At 61.2% G+C, this 21761-nt stretch overlaps 1 protein-coding gene and 1 long non-coding RNA gene across 6 annotated transcripts; one reads left to right on the top strand and one right to left on the bottom strand.

Moving 5' to 3' along the window:
* Window positions 1-4911: 4911 nt before the first annotated feature.
* UBE2I (ubiquitin conjugating enzyme E2 I) lies at window positions 4912-16499 on the bottom strand. Of its 5 annotated transcripts, XM_070460930.1 has the most exons (8): window positions 16360-16499; window positions 15445-15564; window positions 11914-11989; window positions 11680-11763; window positions 10839-10911; window positions 7361-7470; window positions 7193-7272; window positions 4912-5501 (listed from the first exon to the last, which is right to left on the bottom strand). In XM_070460930.1, exons 3-8 carry the CDS (start codon window positions 11977-11979, stop codon window positions 5438-5440), a joined length of 477 nt encoding a protein of 158 aa, XP_070317031.1. In that variant the 5' UTR covers window positions 11980-11989; window positions 15445-15564; window positions 16360-16499; the 3' UTR covers window positions 4912-5437. The 5 variants fall into 5 exon arrangements, with proteins under 5 accessions (XP_070317031.1, XP_070317030.1, XP_020742116.1 ...); XM_070460929.1 differs by lacking the exon at window positions 15445-15564 and having other exon boundaries at window positions 16360-16498; XM_020886457.2 differs by lacking the exon at window positions 16360-16499 and having other exon boundaries at window positions 15445-15675.
* Window positions 16500-17166: 667 nt separating this feature from the next.
* Window positions 17167-21499, top strand: LOC139032819 (uncharacterized). The gene is made up of 2 exons (XR_011485442.1): window positions 17167-20059; window positions 21085-21499. It is a non-coding gene; the product is annotated as an uncharacterized lncRNA (long non-coding RNA).
* Window positions 21500-21761: the final 262 nt, after the last annotated feature.

Here is a 21761-nt window from a genome sequence, read left to right as displayed (position 1 = left end):
TGTGGTTTGGAGAAGTTTTCACCCCAAAGGACCTCGTCTCTAGTGGAGGGACTCTAGGCTGGCTGGGGATCAGACAGACCTGGAACCCACTTCCGCTCAGGCCCAGAATCAAAGGACAGTGGGCTCTGGGGGGCCAGGGTTGAGCTGAGCAGAGGAGACCCTGGAGAAACAGGGTTCAGCACAGAGCTGTGTGCAGGGAGGCAGCTTTGATTTCTCTGTTCCCTGGTCTAGAAGGGTCCAGATGCACCCCTCCCACCCCAGGAGGGAGCAGACACTGCTCTGAGTGGACCACCACCTGTCTCAGCTTCTAGACTCACATCTGAGCTGCCTGTGCCTATCTTGCAGGATGAGACACAGAAAACAGACCTGCAGAGAGGGGGCAGCCCTGCAGGGTGTGTTCTCCTGCTGGAGGCTCTAGTCCCTGGTCCTGCTTCCATCCTGACCCAGCACAGCCGGGCAGAGGGGGTGGGGGAGCTTGGGAAATGCACAGCTTTGCACAGATGAATCAGACGAGCAGGGGAGGGGGCTGGACCCCACACTGCCAGCTGCCCCTTGGCTTCCTTCTGCAGGGGATAGGAATGGGGTCGGGGCAAGTAATGTCCCACCCTGAGGATCTGGCAGGTCCTGAGCCAGGATCTTGTAGCTGATGCCCCCCCACCCCTGCAGTCTTGCGTCAGGTTCTTCCAACCTGTTGGAACAAACACGGCCTGGTTGCCATGGTGATCATAATGGCTTTGGGGTGAAGAGATGAGACTCAGCAGCTGCTGTAAACAGGAAGTAAGGAGGGGCAGCTGCCAAGAGAGGGAGCCCCTGCTTGAACCCCCATCCCATGCCCAAGGGGAGCCAAGGGGCTGGGGACCAGTGCCACCCCGAAGATGCACCAGCCCCCCAAGAGTAACACCGCAGAGGGCCCCTGGAGACCTCAGCACTCTGTTTTGCAGGTGGGGAAACTGAGGCCCAGAGAGGGAAAGAGTTTTTCCAGGCAACAGGCTAGGTACCAAGCCCAACTCTGGGCCTCAGTTTCCCTTGGAAGGCATAACCTTCAGACCCTTCCCTCCCCATTTCCTGGGGGCGGAGTGATGGTCCCATTGGCGCCAGCCCCTTCAGTGTCTCCCGACTTGTCCTGAGGCTGAAGTCAGGCCCTCCTGGGTCATAGTCCTGCCCTGCTGCCCTCCTCCGGCACCTTGGGCCTTTGCTTTCCTCATTTGTCAAACAGAAACAGCAGCAGCGGAGCCCAGCCCTCAGCAGGGGGTGGGGGCCGTCCTAGCCAGTAGGAGCAAGTGCTGGTTGAGTCAGTGGCAGCTCCTCCACTCTGAGGGAGAGGAAGTGGGGGCTGTCACCGGGGACCCTCCAGGGGCCTCGGCGGGGGGGCTCTTTCCTTTGGGGACTGCTTTGGCCTCAGCAGGTTGGAAGTGTAAGCTCGTCCTCGTGTGACCCCACAGGAGGCAGAGGGCAGGGAGGGCACCCCTGGCCCCAGACCTCAGGCTGAAGGATCTATCCGGCCCCAGACCCCCAACAACACTCTGAACTTGAGGCGCAGTGAGAGGGCAGCTTGGGGCGTGCAGGGGCGTCAGGGCGCAAGACACTCTGCCTGCAGGGGTCAGGGCTTCGCGGGGCCCCTGGGGGCGTGGGTTTACCCTCAGGCTTCGGGCTGGACAGGGTCTGGCAGGCAGCGGGAGGGGCTTTTCCTCCTTAGGGCCAGGAGAAAAGCACCAGGCTCTGGGTCGCCACTCTGATGGCTGCTGATGGGCAGGGACAGGGGGCCTCAGAAGTGAGGGGCATCCTGTGAGGCCAGGGCACCGCCGTCATTAAAAAAAAGGTATTGATTTGGCTGCCCTAGGTCTTAGTTGCCACATGCGGGATGTTCCATCTTCCTTGCGGCACGTGGAATCTTTAAGTGCGGCATGCACACTCAGTTGTGGCAAGTGGGATGATCTAGTTTCCTGACCAGGGATCGAACCCAGGCTCCCTGCAAGGAGAGCTGGAAGTCTTGGCCACAGGAAGTCCCCTGCCATATGTTTAATAAGGCATGAATCCTGCCCTCTGGGGTCAGCCCCTGGAATTGCAGGCACAGCTCCCAGCACTCTGACCCCCACACCAGTGGAAGGACTGTGGCCAGCAAAGTGGGGAGGGAGGTGGACCCCAGGGCAGAGGCGGCGGCTCCGGGTCGGTGAGGGTCTGGCCCAGGTGTGGCCCCTGGCCTGGGGCACGTAGCAGAAGCCCCTCGTGTGTATGTGGTGGGGGGAGGGGTCCTGCACCTGTGCAGGGCTGGGGCTACGGGGCCTTGGGCCTGAGGTCTCCGTGGGGCTGCAGGGGGCACAGAGCAGGCCCCCAGTCAGGACGTGCGGGTGTACGTGAGGCTGGGCTGCAGGCTGGGAGTGGGCCAGGCACCTGCTTCTCTGAGCACATCCCTCTGCACACGGGAGGTGGAGGCACTCATACTGGCTCTGGGGCCCCCGGTTCTCTCCTCAGGCAAGAAAGACTGCCTTAGGACAGGTCACCTCCACCTTCCGGGGAGGAAGGACCCAGGCCTGGGCCCTGCAAGTATTTTTACTGCTCCCTTATTACTTTCTAAGTGTGTTAGTCGCTCAGTTGTGTCCAACTCTTTGCGACCCCATGGATTGTAGCCCGCCAGGCTCCTGTTCCAGAATTCTCCAGGCAAGAACACTGGAGTGGGCAGCCATTCCCTTCTCCAGGGGATCTTCCCGACCCAGGGATTGAACCAGGGTCTCCCACATTGCGGCAGATTCTTTACCATCTGAACCACTCAGTTTCCCGACTGATGCCTGAGAACTTGGGGTGGAGGGGGCCCAGTGCTCCCGCCCCTCTGCCTGGCCCACAGCCTCTGCACACGGGACCACGGTAGTCTGGAGGCCTCCAGATGAACCTCCTGAATCGCTGGGGCAGGACACCCCCAGACCGCACCAGTGTCACCTGGGGACAGACCTGGACCAGCACTCCTTGGGCTTCTCCCTGCTGGAGCTGGCTGAGACCAGTTCGAGCCAGCCCAAGTCAGTGTTCAGGCCCTCCAACCTGGTAACTCGTCGTCATGGCAACCCCAAGAGGGGAGGCAGGGCCTGGTGCATGGTGGGAGGGCCTTGGGCTGCTGGGTCAGGGAGCAGGTGGGCAGGCACGAGGATGCGGTGCTGGCTCGGCAAGGAGAGTCCAGGGAGATCAGGGGGCCCCAAGAACCCAGAGCCCAGCCAGAAGCCACGGGGGCTCCGCGCGCAGGGCTTCCTGGGGTAGCAGTGTCCAGCCTGGCCTGTGGTCAAGTTCTCCTGGAAGCCCTGACGTGGGTCCCTAGCTCGGCACCTGTGTAACAGCCTGCCCTGAGCCTGTCCTGGACACTCTGAGGACTCACGCGCGCCTTAGCACCCTGGGACGGTGTCCCGGCTCCCTGGGGAGGGCCACCCTGGTGGTGGGAACAGCCCCACGTGGGAGGGACCTACTCCAGCAGGTGAGACACGGGGGACAGGGCCGGGGTCAGCACCGGACGTGGGCCGCCTGGGCTGCTGGTGCTCTGACCTCAAGCTACACACTCGACCTTGGCTCTAGGGAATGTTGCCCCCTGCCACCTTGGGTCGCAGGGCGTCTGACGCTGGAGGCCGAGGCAGGAGGGACCCGCCAGCCTGGCTCCCTGGGAGAGGGCGGCAGTGAGTGGGGTGCCTGCGCAGGCAGGCAGGAAAGGACACCAGCAGGCGGCGGTTATCGGAAACGTTTTAATCAGAGGATTTTAGATACAGCCCACAGTTCCTTACACGTTACGAGGCGCCTCATGCTGGGGACACTCTTCCCTTACAGTAGAGACAGGGTGGTCACATTTCATAGTTCTTGTTACAAGATTCACATCTTTGTTAAGCCAAGGACTGCGGCACAAAAGGACATTTTGTTAGCCAAAGTCACGATGATTTGCTAGAAACACTGATTACCTTAGAATGCTCTAACTAGAAAATAGATTGAATTTCCATATATATTAACCATATACACGGGTAACTATTACGAAGAATAGTTCAGTCGTTACAAAATAAGACGTTCTGTGAGAAGTTACAGATACACAGCCTGTGGACCCCCCAAGGCCCTCTGTGCCTATATATCGTGGGTGTCAGCTGCTCACACGAGTCCAGCCGGCGAGAGGGCAAGCCACGCAGGCCCCAGCTTCTAGCACGGTCCTGTCGCTGGGTGGTGGGTCCCCAAGTGGCACTTGGCCCCACCTGGCTCCCTGACGGGGCGAGGTGACCAGTCCTCCTCGGGCTCCTGGAGCGTCACCTGCCCTCAGCCTGTGGGCAGAACCACAGACACAGCTCCGCCAGTGAGGGTGAGGGTCCGCGGGGAGGAAGGACAGCCTGACCCCGGGCCTCGTCGGGACCCAGGGGCCAGGTCCCCGCCCTAGCGGTTCTGGGGTGCAGGACCTGGGCCCAAGCCCGCCTGCCTTGTCCTGTCTCCATCTCGGGACCCCTGAGTGGGGCCAGACGTGCTGCTGACAGCATCCAGGAGCCTCCTGAGGAGCGGCCTCAGGTGCAGACGCTTCGGCAACAGGGAGGGGCCTGCTGCCAGGCTCGCCTGCGCTCACAGGGCAGGGGCGGGGGGTGTGGGGCTCTGCTCACCTGCAGTCTGGGCCCCACTGCTGGCCCAGCCGCCCTCAGCCATGCGCCGGCACTGGGGGTGAGCCGCCTGGACCGCAGTCCTCCCGCCTGCCCGGCCTGGGTCAGCATCTCCTGCTCCTGACGCCTGGGCCTGAGGGCTTGAAAAGTGTCTGGATGCCAGTTCCCGCCTGACCAGACCTGATCCTCCAGCGCCCACAGCCCCGAGCCTGGCGTGGCGGGGAGAGAACGCAGGGCACTGTTTACAGAGGATGAGGCTGGGGGCACACGGAGGCCACCTCCTCACTTTTAATGATGATAATGCAACAAGAACCTTTATATAAACAGTTTATTTACTCTAAACAGCAACACAGACAAACGCCATATAAACACAAAGGAAGTGATGCGGAAACGCGACGCTGGCTGGCTGGGGCTCTGGGGCTCTGGGGGCGGGCGGCTCTGCTTTCCGGCGACGTGCGGCCAGCGGGAGGCTAAGTGCAGCTCTGGGCGGCGTGGAGCATGCCTGCGTCCGTGAGCGAAGGAAACGCGCTCCTCAGGACTCATCCAAGTATAAAAGTTTATAATTTTACAGCAGTTGAAATACTGACATCAATATTAAAATAAAAGCAAGTTTTACATAACAATCAAAAATACAAAAGACTGAAGGAAGAGACCCTGTATGAAAAACTGGGCAATTCAGCGAGTCGAGACTGTACCAGTGGCGGAAATGGAAAATGGCGCCCGCCCACCCTCCCCAGGTGACCAGTAACTGTAGAGCAACGTTAGATTTGCAAAAATGTTGTAAACAAGTTCTTGCCAAACCAATCCCTTCCTTTTACGATGCCACAGGTCGCTGCTTATGAGGGAGCAAACTTCTTGGCTTGTGCTCGAACCCTTTTCTCGTATTCCACTCTGTTTTGGCTGAGGAGGTCAAAAGAGAGACATGTTAGAAGGTGCAGCCGCCGCCAGAGCCACAGCGGGAACCTGGGGCAGCCCGCGGGCTCGCCGGTCACCTGGGAGCAGCAGCTCCTTTGTCTCTGAGGTAGCCTCCACCACCCTGGTCAGTGGAGGAGACAGAGTGTCTGTACACCTGCCTCAAAACCAGACAAACCCCGGGGGTCTGCCCCTGGCTCTCAGCGCTGTGCGTGGGAAGCGTAGAGCGGCAAGCAGGACCCGTGCCGGGGCTCCAGGGTGAGAACCGCCACTGACGAAAGGGGCGCTGTGCCCCAGGGAGGAGACGACACTCACGACAGAGGCTCGTCGGGGGTGGGCACACAGGGGTGTGAGAGAAAGGAAGCCAGGGCCCCCCAAGCTGTGCTCTCAACAAGCATGGCCCCCCAGCATGACGACCTCAGCCTGAGGCCTAGTGGTCACCTCCGGCCAGGTGTGGGGTGGCAGCAGCTGCCCCGCTGAGTCCCGGCACCCTGCCTGCAGCCTCCCTAGGGAACGACTGCAGCACCCGCAACAGGGAGCTTGAGCTGCCCCGCAAGTCAGGAGCCTGCAGCAGGCTGAGTGCGCCCAAGGGGACATGGGCGTGAGGGCCAGCACTGGCCACGCCACTGGGGAGACCTCGGGCGCGGACACTGCGGAGCAGTGTCCCCACAGCACCCGGCCACACACCGCCACCAGCACGGAAACTCAGGAAAGCCGGCCTGAGGCACTGCTCCGAGCTCACAGTCATAGGAGACTCCAACTTCGCGGGCCACATTCCTGCCGCAGGGCTCAGCTCGGGTGCCTACCCACTGGCCTTACCTACAAAGGGTGCAGAACTTGGCACCCAGCCCGGGGTCAGGCAAAAGTCACTGTACACCTAACCTGGCAGTGAGAACGTGCTCGCTAGAACCATGAGTGATGCTCCCAACGGGGGCCTGAGGAGGCAGAGAGACTGAAGGCGAGCAGGCCGGGGGCTCAGGGACTGGACCTCTGCCCTGTCGGGGTGGGGGGAGGGCGCGCACCATACTGCCCTTGGCCAACACTGGGCCCTGCCCAGGGACCTGAGCCACTCTGGGCAATCACCTTGGTGCTTCTCTTGGGGGAGTTGGGCGGCTGGGGTGCTGGCCGCTCAGCGGGGACTGAGGACAGCCCCAGCCTCAGCTTTGCCCCCTCCCCATGCTCTCCAGGAAGGATGGGCCCTGGGTGCCAGGCCATCATGGCACCTGGGAAGGCTGCTTCCCGACACCATCACCCCAGGGCTCCTCCCTCAGCGCCGACCGTGGACACAGGCTCCGAGGGACACAGAGCAAAGGGCTGGGTGTGAAGCAGACGCCTGGCTTTGTCCCCTACTGCCGCCCCTGCCCCCTGGCGGGACAGGGAAGAGGGACTGGGAGACCAGGGGGCAGAAGCAAGGCCAAGGCGGGAGGCTGGGGTCCCTGGTTGAGTGGGCCACTGGCCACCCCTCCTCCAGGGCCCACACGCAAAGGAACGTTCCCAATGAGCTGGACCAGGGTCAGAGGCACAGGGCCAGCCAGGGCTCAGACACAAAGTGGTAAGCCCCCGGGGCTCTGCCTCCTGACACCCCATCACCCGCCCCCCGCCCCCCACCAGGGGCGGCCTAGACTGGCCTTCAGGGAGGCCAAGGAGAGGGCGCAGCGAACGAGTGGGTCACTACTGACCAGTAGATCGTGTAGGCCTCTGCTTGAGCTGGGTCTTGGATATTTGGTTCATTTAGAAGTTCCTGTATTCCTAATAAGATCTGCACGAGAGAGAACACAGCGCTGGGAAAGGCACGCTCTGCGACCGCGGTCTGGGCTCCACTGGGGAGGGCCGGGGCGGACACGTACCTGCTTGATGGTGATGGCTGGCCGCCAGTCCTTGTCCTCCTCCAGGATGGACAGGCACACCGTACCCGAGGGGTACACATTTGGGTGGAACAGCGGCGGTTCAAACTTGCCTGGAGCACAGGGAGGGAGGAGACGTTTCTGGAGGCAGGCGCCCCCTGCCCAGGGCCAGCCGCTCCCCTGGCGCCCCTCCCCTACACCAGGCGACCGGCCAAAACAAGCAGAAAAGAAAAACAACCCGGGGGAAAACAAACCAGCCCCCAGGACGGAGGCGGCGAGAGGTGTGAGCAGGCCAACGACAGGCCCAGAGGGCGGGCCCCGTGGTGGGGGCGGCATCAGAGCCCTGCGCCCCAGACGGGACCCCAGCCCCAGGGCCTCCCAGCAGCCTGGCTCAGGAAGAAGGCAAGGAGCCCGTGCAGCGGGCGAGGAGGGGCCTGGGGGCGCCAGGCAGAAACGCAGGGGCCCTTCCCTACCAGGGCCATTTTCAAATTCATCCTGCTTCAAAACAGAGGCTTTTAGGACCACATGCTCTTTCTTAAAAAACAAACAACATAAAAAGTTAACTCTTTAAGGAAAAATATACACATACAAAATTTGAAACTTAAAAACAGCAGGAAAAGTCTGCCACCCTGAGCGCCACCACGGACCGTTCACTCACCTGCTGCTTTGGCCAGTTTTTCTCACCTGGACACTTTCCCCTCTGTCTAAGCACGTCACACCCAGAAGAGGGCAGCAAGCACAGCACAGTGTGGTTGATGAATTACCAAAGGTGAGCACGCCCACTCATCCAACAGCTTCTAGAAGCCTGCCCCTGCCCGGGGCTCCCGCTCTGCCCGGGTCTCAGCCCACCCCGCTACCACGCGGCCTCGTTGGCAGGCCTGGGCGCTGGCCCACGAACCCCAGGGCACAGCCTAGCCACCACGAATGGAGCCACAAGGCCTCCTCAGCGTGGAACCGTCGCTCAAGCAGATGCTGCTAGCTCGCACAGTGGCTGCACCAATCCACCCACCGCCGGTGGGGCCTTGGGCTCCCAGGCTTCACGACTGTGCCAGCCAGGTGGTGCTGATGCGCGGCTCGCCGTGCCCGGTCAGGGCTGCTTCCCTGAAAGCTCTCCTTCAGTCTCTGGCACGTTCTTCTTGCTGACTTGCAGACGCTCTTTGTACATATATACGCAGAACACAGCCCACTGTCGCGTACTGTCCCTCACTTCGAGTCTGTCTCCTTGCTCCTTTAGCTGCAGACATCACTTCCCACCTTTAACTAAACCCGAGGTGGCGATCTTGCTTCTCGTGCAGAGAGGATGCTGGCCCAGCACCAGGACCCCGAGCCCTGCCATGCCCCCGGAGCTCCCACACAGCCTCGCGGGCGCGGCTGACCCCAACTGAACACGGTCAGCACCTCCCGTGTCCGGAACGTGGGGGCCTCCTTCCCACTGCGCACACTCGTGCAGACCCACTGCCCCAGGGCTCTCTGGCCTTCTGCAGGGCTCAAGTGCACCAGGCCCTCCTCAGGGAGCGCCAGGCCGGGGACAGGTGTCATGTGTGGCCTCAGGAGGCCCGCTGAGCGCTCTCCAGAGAGCACTCAGGGCCACCGGGCTGTCCCCCACAGCGTCCATGAGGAAGCCGGGCACCCTTCCGGGCCCACCGGCCGACTGGAGAACCTCTGCTGCGAAGGGCTGTTTGCCTCTCCTCACCAGCGTACAGGGGCTCTGACAAACGTGGGGAAAGGACCGACGACAGACACATCCGTCTCTCCTCCTCATGCGTGCTGCCCCGGGGGAGGGCATGGCCCTGACTCCAGGTCTGCCCAGCTCGTGGCTTTCCCCCTGCTGTTTCCGGTTAAGGGCTCTCGTCCGCCGACAGGAGGGAGGAGGCCATCTCCCCAGCAGCACCTCTCCCTCTGGGAGCCAGGATCCCCAGACGCGCCTGTCCCTCTTCTCCCACTTCGCCCCCACCTCCCACGTGGCCTCCGTCATCGGCCGAGCACACAGCTGGCCTCCTGGGCCTCTGCTATGCAGGCCTGCGCCCCCGTCAGGGTGGGCTCCCGCCTGACGAGCCTCGGCCTGGGCCTCAGGACCCCCAGGCCCCCGCCAGAGTGCCAAGGACGTGACTATTCTCAGCACTTGCCTCCCCCGTGTTCCAGCTAGGGTGACAGCTTCCAGAAAAGTCTGCCTGATCACACTGGACCTGCAAGCAGAGCGGAGAGCAGGCGCAGACACCCATGGCCTCAAGCCATGCACACACTTGCCCTGCCAGGGCTCGCAGTGGCCCAGACCCTTGCTGAAGTGTCTGATTGCTTTTTTTTGGCCACACTGCAGGGCTTGTGGAATCTCAGTCCCCCAACCAGAGATTGAACCCCTGCCCACAGTGGTGAAAGCGTGGAGTCCTAACCACTGGACTGCCAGGGAAGTCCCTCTAAATTTTTTTTCTATGTTTTTTTTCCAGCAGTGAGGCCCTGCATCTGTTGAATTTACCCCGTGGTATCTGATGTACACAGTATACTTTAGAAGATGCCATCTCTTGTAGTCACATAAAAACAGACTTTTGTGAATTGCTCTTTAAGTCAGCAGCCTTAGACTTGACAGATAATGGCTGTAGGCTTGTCCTACAATTCCACTGGGGTTTCCTCTTCCTGTCTGGCTGGATCGGCTTGGATTCCAATACAGGGTGGGACCGGAATGAAGAAAGCTGCTACAATTTATCTCATTTCTTAAAGATGTTCTTTAAGGTAGTAACTATGTGGCAAAAAATTGAAACAGCAAAGAACAACCCAAATGAAGTAAGTCTCCGTCCCAAGGGCAGGCTGACCTTTCAGAAATTCTTCCAGCCCTGCTTTTATAACAGACAAGACTCCTGAATCACCAAGCACCAGAATGAACGCCGACACAGTCCTGCCCCACGCGCTGGGGGCATTCTTCACACGCTGGGCACGAGCTAATGTGCTCAACGAGCCGGCCGCAGCGTTTGCAGATTTCCAGCTCCCCAGAGGAGCGGCCTGGACCCGCCTGAGCTCTGCGGACCTGCCCGCCGAGGTCTACCTGAGCACCACCTCGGACGCGGCCGGCCCGCTCCCCCCACCGCCTTATCTGGAGGCGCCAGTGTGCCTCTCACGCGGGGGGTACACAACACCACCAGGTATGAAATCCCAAAAGGCGACAAAACCTGAAGCCAGGGAGGCTCTGGACCGCGGCCCTTCCGCACACCTGCCTCCCTGCAGGGCTGGAAGCTGGTGGCAGCTGGTCCAGGGGCCCCAGGTATGAGAGTCGGATTCTGAGGTCTGAGCCTGTTACGTGCACTCACACCACTGGGGTGGAGACAGACTCACACCCACTGCCCACCTCAGGGACCAGAGGCTCCAGAGCTGCCGCGAGCAGACAGAACACAACCACGGCTGCCCGGGCCCAGGCTCTCCAGGGGGACCTGGGACCACCCACTAAACACAGTCGGAGCTGGCTGACTCCCGAGGACCTCGTCCTACTTACATTTCGGCGGTGAGGATGGGTAATCGTCTTTGAACAGCATCCGTAGTTTAAACAAGCCGCCTTCCCATGGAGTCTGTTGGGCAATAAAACTTGTGATCAGGAGTGCTGGTAGCCAGGCCCAAGAGGGGCAAGGGGCCTGCTCCGAAGTACCCCCAGGACCAGGAGGGCCCCCCGAGTCAGCTCCCCGGGACTCCTGGGGCCTCCATGGCCCCAAGGGCAGATGGAAAGGGCCTTCCCTGGAGGAGCACATGGTCCCAGACCCACAGCAGTGGGTGTGGTGCGGACTCAGGGAGGGGGCTCCCCAGGAGGGACATTCTGCGAAGCTGCCCCCTGAGGCCCACAGGCCCAGGCAGCTTCCCAGCTACACAGTGCGTCCCCCCACCGCCAGGGCCTACTCCTGCTGCATCTTTATGCCAACCACCGGGAGGGGTGCAGGGACGAGGCCGTCACCACCCGGGCACCTCAGGGGTCTCCTTCCTTCCACCCCCGAAGCCCACAGAAGCTTCCAATGTGCCAGTTCCAGTCCAGCCAGAGGCACCGAGTGAAGGCCACCAGGGCCATCCCAGGTGGCAGAGATAGCTGCTGGGTCTAAGGATTTGCCAGGGTCCGAGGCTCAAACCCTCCACCCCCGGCCCTAGGAGCACCACTTCAGCCTCAGTGCGCCACTCCCCTCCACTCCCTCCAGGGCTCCCCCTACTCCCGGACGTCAGGCCCCACGGTGCACTCCCCACCTGCTGCAGCCCAGCTCCTTTCTGAAGGAAGGCTGCCCGGGGGGGCACATGTCACCCTAACCTTGTCCCCTGGCCTGCCTGGGTCCTTCTGAAGGGGCGGTCCCTCTTACCCCCTTCTTCCCAGGAATGGCACACTCCCAGTTCATGAGGTTCATTGTGCCGTCAGGGTTCTTTGTCGGGACGGCCACGAAACCCTGCGAGGGAAGAGTACGAGCACATGGGCAGTGGGCCCGCCCGGGACCAGCCCTCCAGCGCAGCCCAGGCCAGCGGTGACCCTCGGGAGCGGGCATTCCGGTCAGGGGACACCGGTGCCCTGCCGCATGCACAAGTAAAGCTTTCCTTACAAACGGGTGGTCTTTTCTCCAAGCTTTCCTCTCCTGGGCAAGTCTGCTGAGGGCGATCCCCGACATGTTCGCGTCCCTGGAAGAGCCGGGCAGAACATGAGGTGAGCAAAGGTGGCTGCGGGCCCTCTGCCCCTCACCCTGCGCCCGGCCCGGCCTGAGACTTGATTCCGAGGAGCAAGCAAACAAAGGCTCCCAGCGGCCTCACAGGCTCTCTGGGCATGCTTCCGCCTGGGGTCTGCATGGGGGTCATGCCCCCCCGGGGTGTCCCCAGCACCCAGTAGCAGCCCTGCCCTCTTTGTCCTGCAACCCCAGCTGGAGCACCAGGGACCCCGATACCACGAGGAGGGGCAGGAGCAAGACGGGGACGTCCAGAGGGCCGGCCTGAGACCTGGGGGGGGGGGGGGGGGGGGGGGGCTGTCACTGAGCACAGGGATGTGAAGGTACTGCCAGAATCCATGCTTGGGCCCGGCCAGGAGGGGAGCCCGTGCTCTGGAAGGTGGCCCTGGGCAGAGGGCAGCTTAACCACAGGAGGGATGGGGCCACACAAGCCCAGCCTCCAGCAAACCCCACCACCAGGCTGTCCCCGGCCCCGCTGCCTGTCCCCTGGACTTTAGGGAAGTCAGCGAAAGGCGCAGTGGGCCCTGTAGCCAGGCTGCTGGGGCCCCTGGCCACTTCTGAATGTCACCCCCCCCAACCCGACCCTCAAGGCTGGGCCCATCAGCACAGAGATCCATCGCCTGATGCCATCGGGTCGTGTCCCAGGGCGGCTGACCCCGCGTGCAGGCCAGACCAGGCGCGGGCCCAGGTCAGAACCCCGCGGCCCTCACCACCCTTCCGCCCACAGGAATCCGGCCCCAGAACCTGCTGGGGAATCTGACCCTAAGTGTGTTCACTGGTCTTGAAGTCCACGGGAACGCTGGAGAGTACCCCGAATCAAGTACCTCCACGAGCATGGCTTTAACCATGCTGACGGCACAGTCTCCAAGCCGGGCACATCCGCTGGATGGCTGGCTCACCCCACCTCGTGCCTCTGGCAGGGGAGAGGCCCAGCACCTGGAGTCTCCTAGGACAACAAGCCGTGCCTTCCACAGGCAGAAGACAAACTTCCGCCAAAGACAGAACAAGAAGCCGGCCGTGCCTCCCAGTGGTGCTGGCCCTGCCCCAGAGCGGGGGAAAGCCCAGCTCAGAGCTGAGAAACAAAGATCCAGAAAGTAACCTGCCCACTGAGGGCGAAGCCTCAACTCAAACCCACGGCTCTTCCTACTCTGGGTAGAAGGGCTGCTTCTCACCGCGGCCCCCTGGCCCATCAATACTTGGCTCAGGCTGACCCCCAACTTCTCCAGCAAGCCAAATGGCGAGCTTGTCCCAGCACCGCTGCTGGTGGCCGCTCTGGTGTACCCAAGTCTGTGCAGGGGAGCAGGGTCAGGTCAGCAGGCCAACAGCAGAGCAGCAGATCCCAGCCCTCGGCGGCTGCTTGTTTCCAAGGCATGTTCCCAGGCCCAGGGGCCCCAAGGAGCCAGAACTCTGCAGGGGTCTGGCTCTTAGACCACTTCCCAATAAGCAAGCATATGGGGGGTGGGGTTGGGATCACCACCACAGATTGCCTCACCCAGGAGCCCACACGGCACGAGGTGGGGTGACTTACTGCAGACACCAGACAACTAGGTGCTATGAGTTGTCAAAAAACACGGAGACTTCTATCAACACAAGAAAAAGCGAGCATTGAAACTAGCTCCCATGCAGGAGACCTGGTGACGGGAACCACTGCCTGGCTCTGACCACTGAGGACACTCTCTGAAGGTTCTGACCCTGCCCAACCTCAAGATCAAGTCTCAAGCAAGAAGGCCTTAATCCCAAACAAGCCTGCACCCCAAAGAGAACCTCTCTTTGCCACCCCCTACCCTCCAGTCCTGGCCTGCCCACTTCCTCCTCATCCGTGGACTCTATGGACAGGACCCCATCTGGGGGCTCCTTCCCTACAGAGGCACATCTATCTGGTGTTTTCATTCATTCATGCAACCTAAGTTGAAGAACCCAAGCGCGGCTGCCCGAAGGCTGATGTGGGTGTGCTGGTGCCCCTGGGTCCTGGTGGTGGTTGGCTGGCCACCTGGGCACTGCCTGCAGCACCGGGCTCAGTTCAGAAACAGGACAGGGTGGGAGGCGCTGGGATCACTTCCCTCAGGCGGAGCGCCGGCCAGCTTTCGTCTTTAAGGTCCTCTCTGGTTAGAGGTGAGGGCAGAAATCCTGAAGTCTGAAAACCCTTCACTTCGTATGACCCTTCTGAACAGAACTCACCCCTACCTCATCCTCAGAGCCAATGGGAATGTCTCCCCCACTCCGCGGGGCTTAGGGATGTGCAAGATGTCCTACACGAGCCCCTCACGGGTCAGGGCAGAGCACAGGGCATGGGGTGAGGCCACCTCTGAACTGTCCCACACGGAAGCTCAGCGGCAGAGAGAAGCAGCCTGGCTTTCCATGCAGTGAGAGGTTCCTGTTGAGTCTGCACTCAGCAAGGAGTCAAGACTGGTTCCTGGAGCAGGGGTGGCACACAGGTTCTGGAATGGGCAAGCTGGCACTTGAGGGCTCTGGAGCGAGAGGGCTGGGCCAGAACGTAGAAGAGGCCGGCAGGGTGATCCTGAGTGCCGCATGCCTGCTGACCGCATGCCAGAACCCCGCCACAGGCCACCTCTTCTTCTGACAAGGAACAAAGCTGTCTCAGCAGACCCGGTCGGGGTGCCAGCTGTGATTATCTCAGGTGCAAAAGGTAACGGGGGGGGGGGTCCCACAAGAGCTGCTGCAACCCCGTCCTTGGGGGTGACAACCAAACCGGGCACCAGAAAGATGGATGCTGCAGCCAGAGCAGAGTCACAGGCGCACACCTGCACCCGCCCAGAGAGAGGCTGGCCTCTCACTCCCCAGGAGAAAGCAGCCAATTTGCTACATTTTAATTACAACAGGGAACCACTCCTTCAGCATCCCACTTGGAATCAAATCAGCTTTTCCCAACTGACAGGGAGGCACTTAAGGAGCTGTTAAGTGTTAGGAGAATCTTCAGAGCAGCAAAATCACTAAGAGGCAAAGATCGGATATCCATAACCTGCTAGAGACAGCCTGCAGCACAGGATCTGGGTCTGGGGCAGACCCTTGAAGTCTGCAGCCATCCTTTTCCAGCATGGGCTGTGCTTGAACCCACTCTTCTCAGATCAAGCTCTGGTAGCCTACAGCACTGTGAAGCCACTTACTGGCTGCAGGTGAGGGCCAGCGGCGTCCCCCTCCCACCTCGACTTTCTCACCAGTATGGGTGATAGCACTCTGAACCAGAGGTCAGCCCAGGGTGAAACAGACGAAGGCTCTCGGCCCTGGGTGGGCTTTCCCACCCAACCGCAAACTCGCCAGGGGAAGGCAGGCACTGGCTTCACCTGCGCTCAGGAGCCCCTCCAGCCCAGGTGCACTTCCCTGGTCTTTCCTGACACGCCTCCCAGGACGCCCAGCTGTTTCCAAAGCAAGCCCGGAACCCCCAGCGAGACTCACGTGCAGCACGATGCAGAATTCACCCCCAACCCACCAGAAAACTCAAAAGCAAGCCAGGACAAACGTGGGATCCTTCTCTCCCTGCTGCTGGGCAGGTTCTCCGTCCGAAGGCAGGGTTTCCTTGGGAGTAAAGAAACACAGAAGACCACGGGCTTAAGCAGACCAACGAAAGCCAATTCCGCAAACACAGAGGAGTAACTCTGCGAACGGAGCTTGTTTTCAGACCATACAAACCAAACCAGTTACTTTTGTGATTCAGGGACAGCTGCTGGCCGCTACCATCAGCCCAGCTAATCATTCCGTCGCCTTTTTTTCTCTCGCGAAAACTACCAGCTCCAGCCTCCGTGCAACTGGTACAAAGCGGTCTTAGGACGAGATCTCCCCGGCAAGGGAAGCGCGAACACTCGATGGGTCCCCCCAACGGCAAGCGGAGCTCGGAGGCGCAAGAGCCCTAGCTTGTTTTCGTTTCCAGGCATCACACGCCACCCCCAAACGCGCCAGCGCTCCTGCAGCGCGCAGCTTTGCACTCTTTGTGCCGCGCGTCCTCTCCCCGGCTGGAACGCGCCACAGGTTCGCGCGCAGACCGTGACCCCGGAAACGCTCCGCCTGAGCGGAGGGCTCGGCGCTCCTGTCAGCGCGGCCCGAGCCGATCGCGCCGTCTGCCGCCCCGGACGCGACTCTCCCCGAGCGCGCGCCCGGGGGAGAGGACGCCCCCACCTCGCGGGCCGAGTCCAAGGCGGGCTGGGGGCCGGGCCGCCCGAGGGGAGCCCGGCGGGTTGGCCCCCGCCGCGGCGTCAGCAGCCCGGGGCGGGCCGGTCTCCGGGAACGGGCCGGGCCGCGAGTGGAGGGCGCCTGCCCGGCCGGGCCCGCCGGCGGCGGAGGCCCGGGCCCCCGCGCCCGCCCCGCGGCGCTCACCTCGGGCGGCCCGGCCCGGCGAGCGAGGCGTACTAGGCGGCGGCGGCGGCGGCGGCGCTCCCTTTGTCTCGGGACTTCCCTCCCGAGCCCGCTCCGCGCGCAGCCCGAGCGCTCGAGGACCCCGGCGCGGGCGGGGCGGGGCGGGGCCTGCGGGGCCTGCCCGCTGCGCGCCTGCCTCACACCACGCCGCCGCCGCCAGCCCCGCGCCGCCCGCGACACCGATCGCCACCCGCGACACCGATCGCCGCCCGCCGCCCGCGTTCCTCCGCCGCGCGCCCACGCCCCGGGCCCGGCTAGGGAGCACGGCCCGGGGGCGGCTTTCCAGTCAGGCAGCGCCATGGACACCTGCGTCCTTAAAGGGGCCGCGTCCCGGGTGTGAGGGAGCGTCTGCAAACTCCCCTTCGCGGGGCACTGTTCCTCGCGAGGACGGGCCGGCGAGCGGCGGGAAAGCAGGGCGGTCGAGATCTCCCGGGGCTCTCCGGATGCCCCGCGGGCACCTCCCCGGGCAGCGGTCCCGGAGGTCTCCTTGAGGCTAGGGCCCGGGGCGGAAGAGCAACGACCACTGAGGCCTAGGGATCCCCAAGCGTCGCAGCACGGTGACAATCCCTCTCCTACGGCACGCTGTGAAACCCCTTGCAATTGGCCATCTCGGGGCCCTGGGCGGGGCATCCATCTAATGTGCCCAATGAGCAGGCCCCGTACACAAGACCAAGTGCGGGACCGACCGACGGGAGGAGAAATGCAGACGCTCCCTAACCCAGGGGTTGGCCTGGGGGGAGGGGCGCAGGGGGTCCGGGCGGGTGGGGGAGGAGCTGGGGCAGCGCCGGGGCCCCCGGCCGGAGTCTCAGGTCCGCTCTGAACCCGTGCGCGAACGCCCGTCCATTCCGGCCATGCTGGGCTCCTCCCCGTCGGGCGGCCCCCGACCCCCGTCCCCTGGCCCAGGGTGGGAAAGAGGGAGCATTCTAAGGTCAGCCCCCTCCGCCCGTGGGCGCTTTGGGTTCAAGTGGCGGATGGTGACTCCGGCTTGCATTCATTCACGCCTTCGCCCTGGGTCACCTCCTTCCTCCGTTTCCTTCCATCCTCCCCACCCCCACCCCCGGCAGCCCCCTATTTGGCACTGTACTGAGACTGTTGGTCTCCATGGCAGACCCCCCCCCGCCAAGGCTGGTGTCCCAAGGCCTATGTCTGGCCCAGAGCTCTCTCAGCAGGTATTCAGCGCAGTGAGGATGGTCACTAGACTTGAGAAGGCCCCGGGCCGGGGGTGGGGTTGGGGTGAGGGCCTCTTCTGGGTCTGGTAGCTCCGCTGGACTGGGGAGGTAGTCTGCCTAGGGAACCTCTGGGTCAGCCGTGGCCCAGAGAGCCTGGTTATAGTGCCTGGGGTCCCAGGTAACGAAGACCAGAGGGCCCAGACTCCTTGAGCAGCAGGTGAGCATTCCAGGTCTCTCTGAGGCTCTGAAGTCCAAAGGGGTTGCCTGCTCCTGTGTCCCCACAGTGACCCAGCGTGGGCCTGTTCTGGGACACTGCCTCCCCTGTCTCTTCACTGTGGCAAATGCCAGGATCAGGGGCTTATCTGAGACATCTGTTCTCTGGGTCCCCAGACTTGGTTCGCTGGCTCTGAGTAGAAGTGTGCATTTTAACAAGTGTCCCACGTGGGCCTGCAATGCAGCACTTGACCACTGAGCTAGTTTTAAGAACCCCAGGAGCATGGGCTCAGTGCCAGCACCATCTTTCTTGTGAGGGTACCTGGAGGTTTGCACAGGGCTGCAGGGAGAAGTCACCCACCCAGACCAGTAACATTTGCCAGTGAAAAGTGGTGGCCATTGCTGGGGGAGTACCCTGGTGGACTGTGCCTGGTCATGTGCCCACTGTGGGGGTAAGGGGTAGTAGGTGTGATTGGCAGCTGCCTAGAGTAGGGGTAGCACTGCTAGCTCCCTCAGGTGGCTGTTGTGGGTCAGGCCGAGGGAGGTCTATGTGCCGGGGCTGCTGCTCCAGGGGCTGAGTTAAAAAGGAAGAAAATCCACATGCAACAGAATGAAATTGGACCCCTACCTCACACCACATACAGAACCAACTCAAAGACATAAACAGAAGAGCTCAAACTATAAAACTCTTAGAAGAAGGCGGAAAAATCTTTATGAGACTGGATTTGGCAATTATTTCTTGGATGTGACACCAAAAGCACAGGCAGCTAAAAAGGGAAAAATAAATGGTTCAAACGTCAAGATTGTGCATCAGAGGACATTATTACCAGGGTGAAATGGTGACCCATAGAATAGGAGAAAACACAGATTACATATCTGATAAGGGGTTAGCATTTAAAATACATAAAGAACGCCTACAACTTAACATCAACAGAATAAACCCAGTTCAAAATTGGACAAAGGGTCTGAAAAGACTTTTCTCCAAAGAAGACATGCAAATGGCCAATGAGCCATTTGAAAAGATGCTCAACACCACTAGTCACTAAAGAAATGCAAATTAAGGAGCATTGGCTGGAATATGGAGAAGCCTTGTGTGAGATAGTGGTTACATAAAACGTTTTCTGTGGTTACATAAAACGTTTTTGGTTCAATTGCCATGGAAAAATCTGGAAGGTGGGAAGGTCCAGGGCTTGCAAGGACTGCATCTGTCTCCCTGAGCTTGGGAACTGTCCTCAGAGAACCAAACTTCTGGACTTGCCACTCTGGGGGTATCTGTGGGTTGCAAGGCGTGCTGGGGAGGCATAGGATGGGTGCCCACGGACTGGGAAAGGGTGGGTCTTTATTTATGCTCCCATGTGTCCTGCAGAGAGCTGAACCACCAATGTGAGAAATATTTGATTGTCATGAGCCTTTCTGCAAGTGGAGGATAATGTCACCTGGGGCAGCTGGACATTGCTCTCAGTGGAGAAAGAACGTGGCCCCAACAGAGCCTGGCTCTCCTCCCACATGAAACAGACAGAGGTTGTGGGGTGGGGGTACCTTCCCACCTGGTCACAGGTTCATTCACTCCCTGCCTGGTCACTGAGCCCGGGGCTAAGAAAGGATTGGTTGGTTTTTATCTTAAGATGGGAGAACATGTTTGCTAGTACAAGACAGTGAGAGAGAAAGGGTGCTCAGGGGTGAGCTGGGCACGCCCTGGAGGGTCCGGGCTCCCACGACCTGAAGGGGGCACGCCTGCAAACGTTTTCAGAGCCCTCCCCTCCGCATGAGCCGTGGTCCAGCGTCTCCCCCTGGCACCCTATCAGACTCAGCCCCCCACATCTCAGTAGGCATTCCGAGGACGCCAGAGTCGCTGGCCACGTCAAGTCCCCTGCACTCGGCCCTCCCCTCCCCGCACTCAGCCAGCTCTGCCTCAAGGGTGAGGCTGAGGCCCGGGCTGCTGCTGCACCCCTGCGCCCCTCCCTTCCCCTCCCCCAGCACCGCTGCTAGGCCTTCCCCTCCTGCGTCCCCTCCTGCCTGCTCTAAGTCCCAGCCCCCTCGCGGTCCTCTCCCAGCGTCAGAGGGCCGACCTCGCAGGATCTACAGGCCTCGATTCGGGGGCGCTCCCCTGCAACCTGCGCCCAGCTTGAGGGAGGAGCTTTCAGGGTGCCAGGCGGGAGACCGGCGGCGCTCACCTAGCTCGGCGGGCGGCGATGTGACCGCGGCGCCTCGCCCAGAGCTCGGCCGCCAGGTGGCAGCAAAGCGCCGCCGCCGCCCCAGCTCGGCAGCCGCCGCGGCAGGTAAGGCAGGTTCGACCCCGGCCCGCCGCATTGCGCGGCCAGACTAGACCAGCCTTGTGTTTGCACACTCGGCAGCTGCTGAAAAGAGGCTTCCTACACAGCTGGATAAGGGGTGTCCCTGTGCCTTGCACCTAAAGAAACAACAGTGCAAACTCAACCACGCTCTGAGTTTGAAGCCTGATGGCCTTACCTGTCCCAAACCTGCCCAGATTCTGGCCTCACCTGTCCTTTCTTGTTAAAGTGGGCTGGGGATGGGAGAGAACAAGGATGCCAGGATGTGGAGAGGTGCTGAAGTAACCACAGCGGCTCAAAGGCAAGCCTTTCTCTTGGCTTTAAACTGAGGGATTCTACAAGCAGCTGGCATCTCTTCATCCTGTGATTTGGTGTGTCCTTAATGCAGGCTCCTTGAGCCTGGGAACTCTCTGTGGGCGCGTGTTCTCTGTCCCCACTCTGAGTGATGTGCTTAGAGCCAACACCAGCATGCTCCGAGGCCACTGTGACACATCCCTCCCAGCTTCCTGGAGCTCAGACTCCACGTCCTGGACTCCAGGCCCCAGTGGCGTTCAGGACCAAGTGTGTGTGTCCCTGAAGCTGCCCGGGGTCTCTGTCCCTGGAAGCCTGTCCTCGAGTAGGGAGACAGTCTCAAAGGGCCGGTGACAGAGCCCTGGGGCAGGAGGGCAGCCCGCCTCCTTCCCTGTGCAGCCCACCACCCATATCCAGGGCCTCTGCCAGGCTCACGGCCCGGGCCTTGCCCGCAGCTCTCTGCCAGGCAGGGCTTGTCTGGCTCGAGCAGAGGAGCCTGTGGAGGACCAGAGCTGGATGGTGGAGGCCGCTTGTCAAGGAGCCAGAGCAGCGGGGAGAGGGTGGCTGTAAGGTCAGGTGATAAGGGGGCGGCCCTTCCCTGCAGGTTGGGTTTAACACGGGAAGCTCCTTGCTATGTGACCCAGCACCCCCCCTCTTAGGCGAACATGCAGAAGAACTGAATCCAGGCATTCACACTGAAACCTGTCCACGTGTGTCCACAGCATTCCTGTTCATGGCAGGCAAGGGACAGGAGCAACCCACAGGCTCCTCAGGGGAAGACGGGTCAGCAGACCCTTCCATCCAGACGGCATGGTGTCCGGCCCACACCCCACACCACGTGGACATACTGGCAACGTGCTGAGCGAGCGAGGGAGGCCAGACGCTGAAGACCACAGAGCTTATCTCCACTCGTACGAGATGTTCAGAATAAGGAAGGCCACAGGCAGACAGAAAGTGGATGGGTGGTCACCCGGGCCGGGGGCAGTGCGGGGAGGAATGGGAAGTTGTGCCTTCATGGGGATGGGTTTCCTTTCGTGCCTTGGAAATGTTCTGGAATCAGAAAGAGGTGGGAGTTGAATAACATTGTGAATGTACTAAATGCCACTGAATCCTTCACTTTAAATGGTTACAACAGCACTTTCGTAGTTTATGTGTGCTTTACAATAATCATGGTGATAATGTTCTGAAATCTTGCCTTCTGGTAACCCCTCAGTCCAGACGGGTCAGGACGGCAGGTCACCACCACACATGGACCAGGCCGGAGCAGGCGTGGAGGTCCATGGGCATCTGGGCAGAGCACAGGCACCACACCAATGAGACAAGCAACCAAACCTGAAAAGCTGGTTGTCTAAGGAAGACCAGAGGCCAGTGATTCACAGCAGAGAAACGAGATCAGGGG

Source organism: Odocoileus virginianus, chromosome 33 (assembly GCF_023699985.2).
Source record: "Odocoileus virginianus isolate 20LAN1187 ecotype Illinois chromosome 33, Ovbor_1.2, whole genome shotgun sequence".
Classification (NCBI taxonomy): Eukaryota; Metazoa; Chordata; class Mammalia; order Artiodactyla; family Cervidae; genus Odocoileus; species Odocoileus virginianus.
This window is presented reverse-complemented; position numbering and strand designations above follow the sequence as displayed.

Excerpts from the sequence above, each read along its gene's own strand:
- UBE2I (XM_070460930.1), bottom strand. The coding sequence starts at position 11,979 with ATGTCGGGGATCGCCCTCAGCAGACTTGCCCAGGAGAGGAAAGCTTGG. Across the intron at positions 7,471-10,838 it reads CCCATCCTCACCGCCGAAAT|GCAAGTTTGAACCGCCGCTG; the intron begins GTAAGTAGGACG and ends CCTGTGCTCCAG. Across the intron at positions 7,273-7,360 it reads CAGCCATCACCATCAAGCAG|ATCTTATTAGGAATACAGGA; the intron begins GTACGTGTCCGC and ends TCTCTCGTGCAG.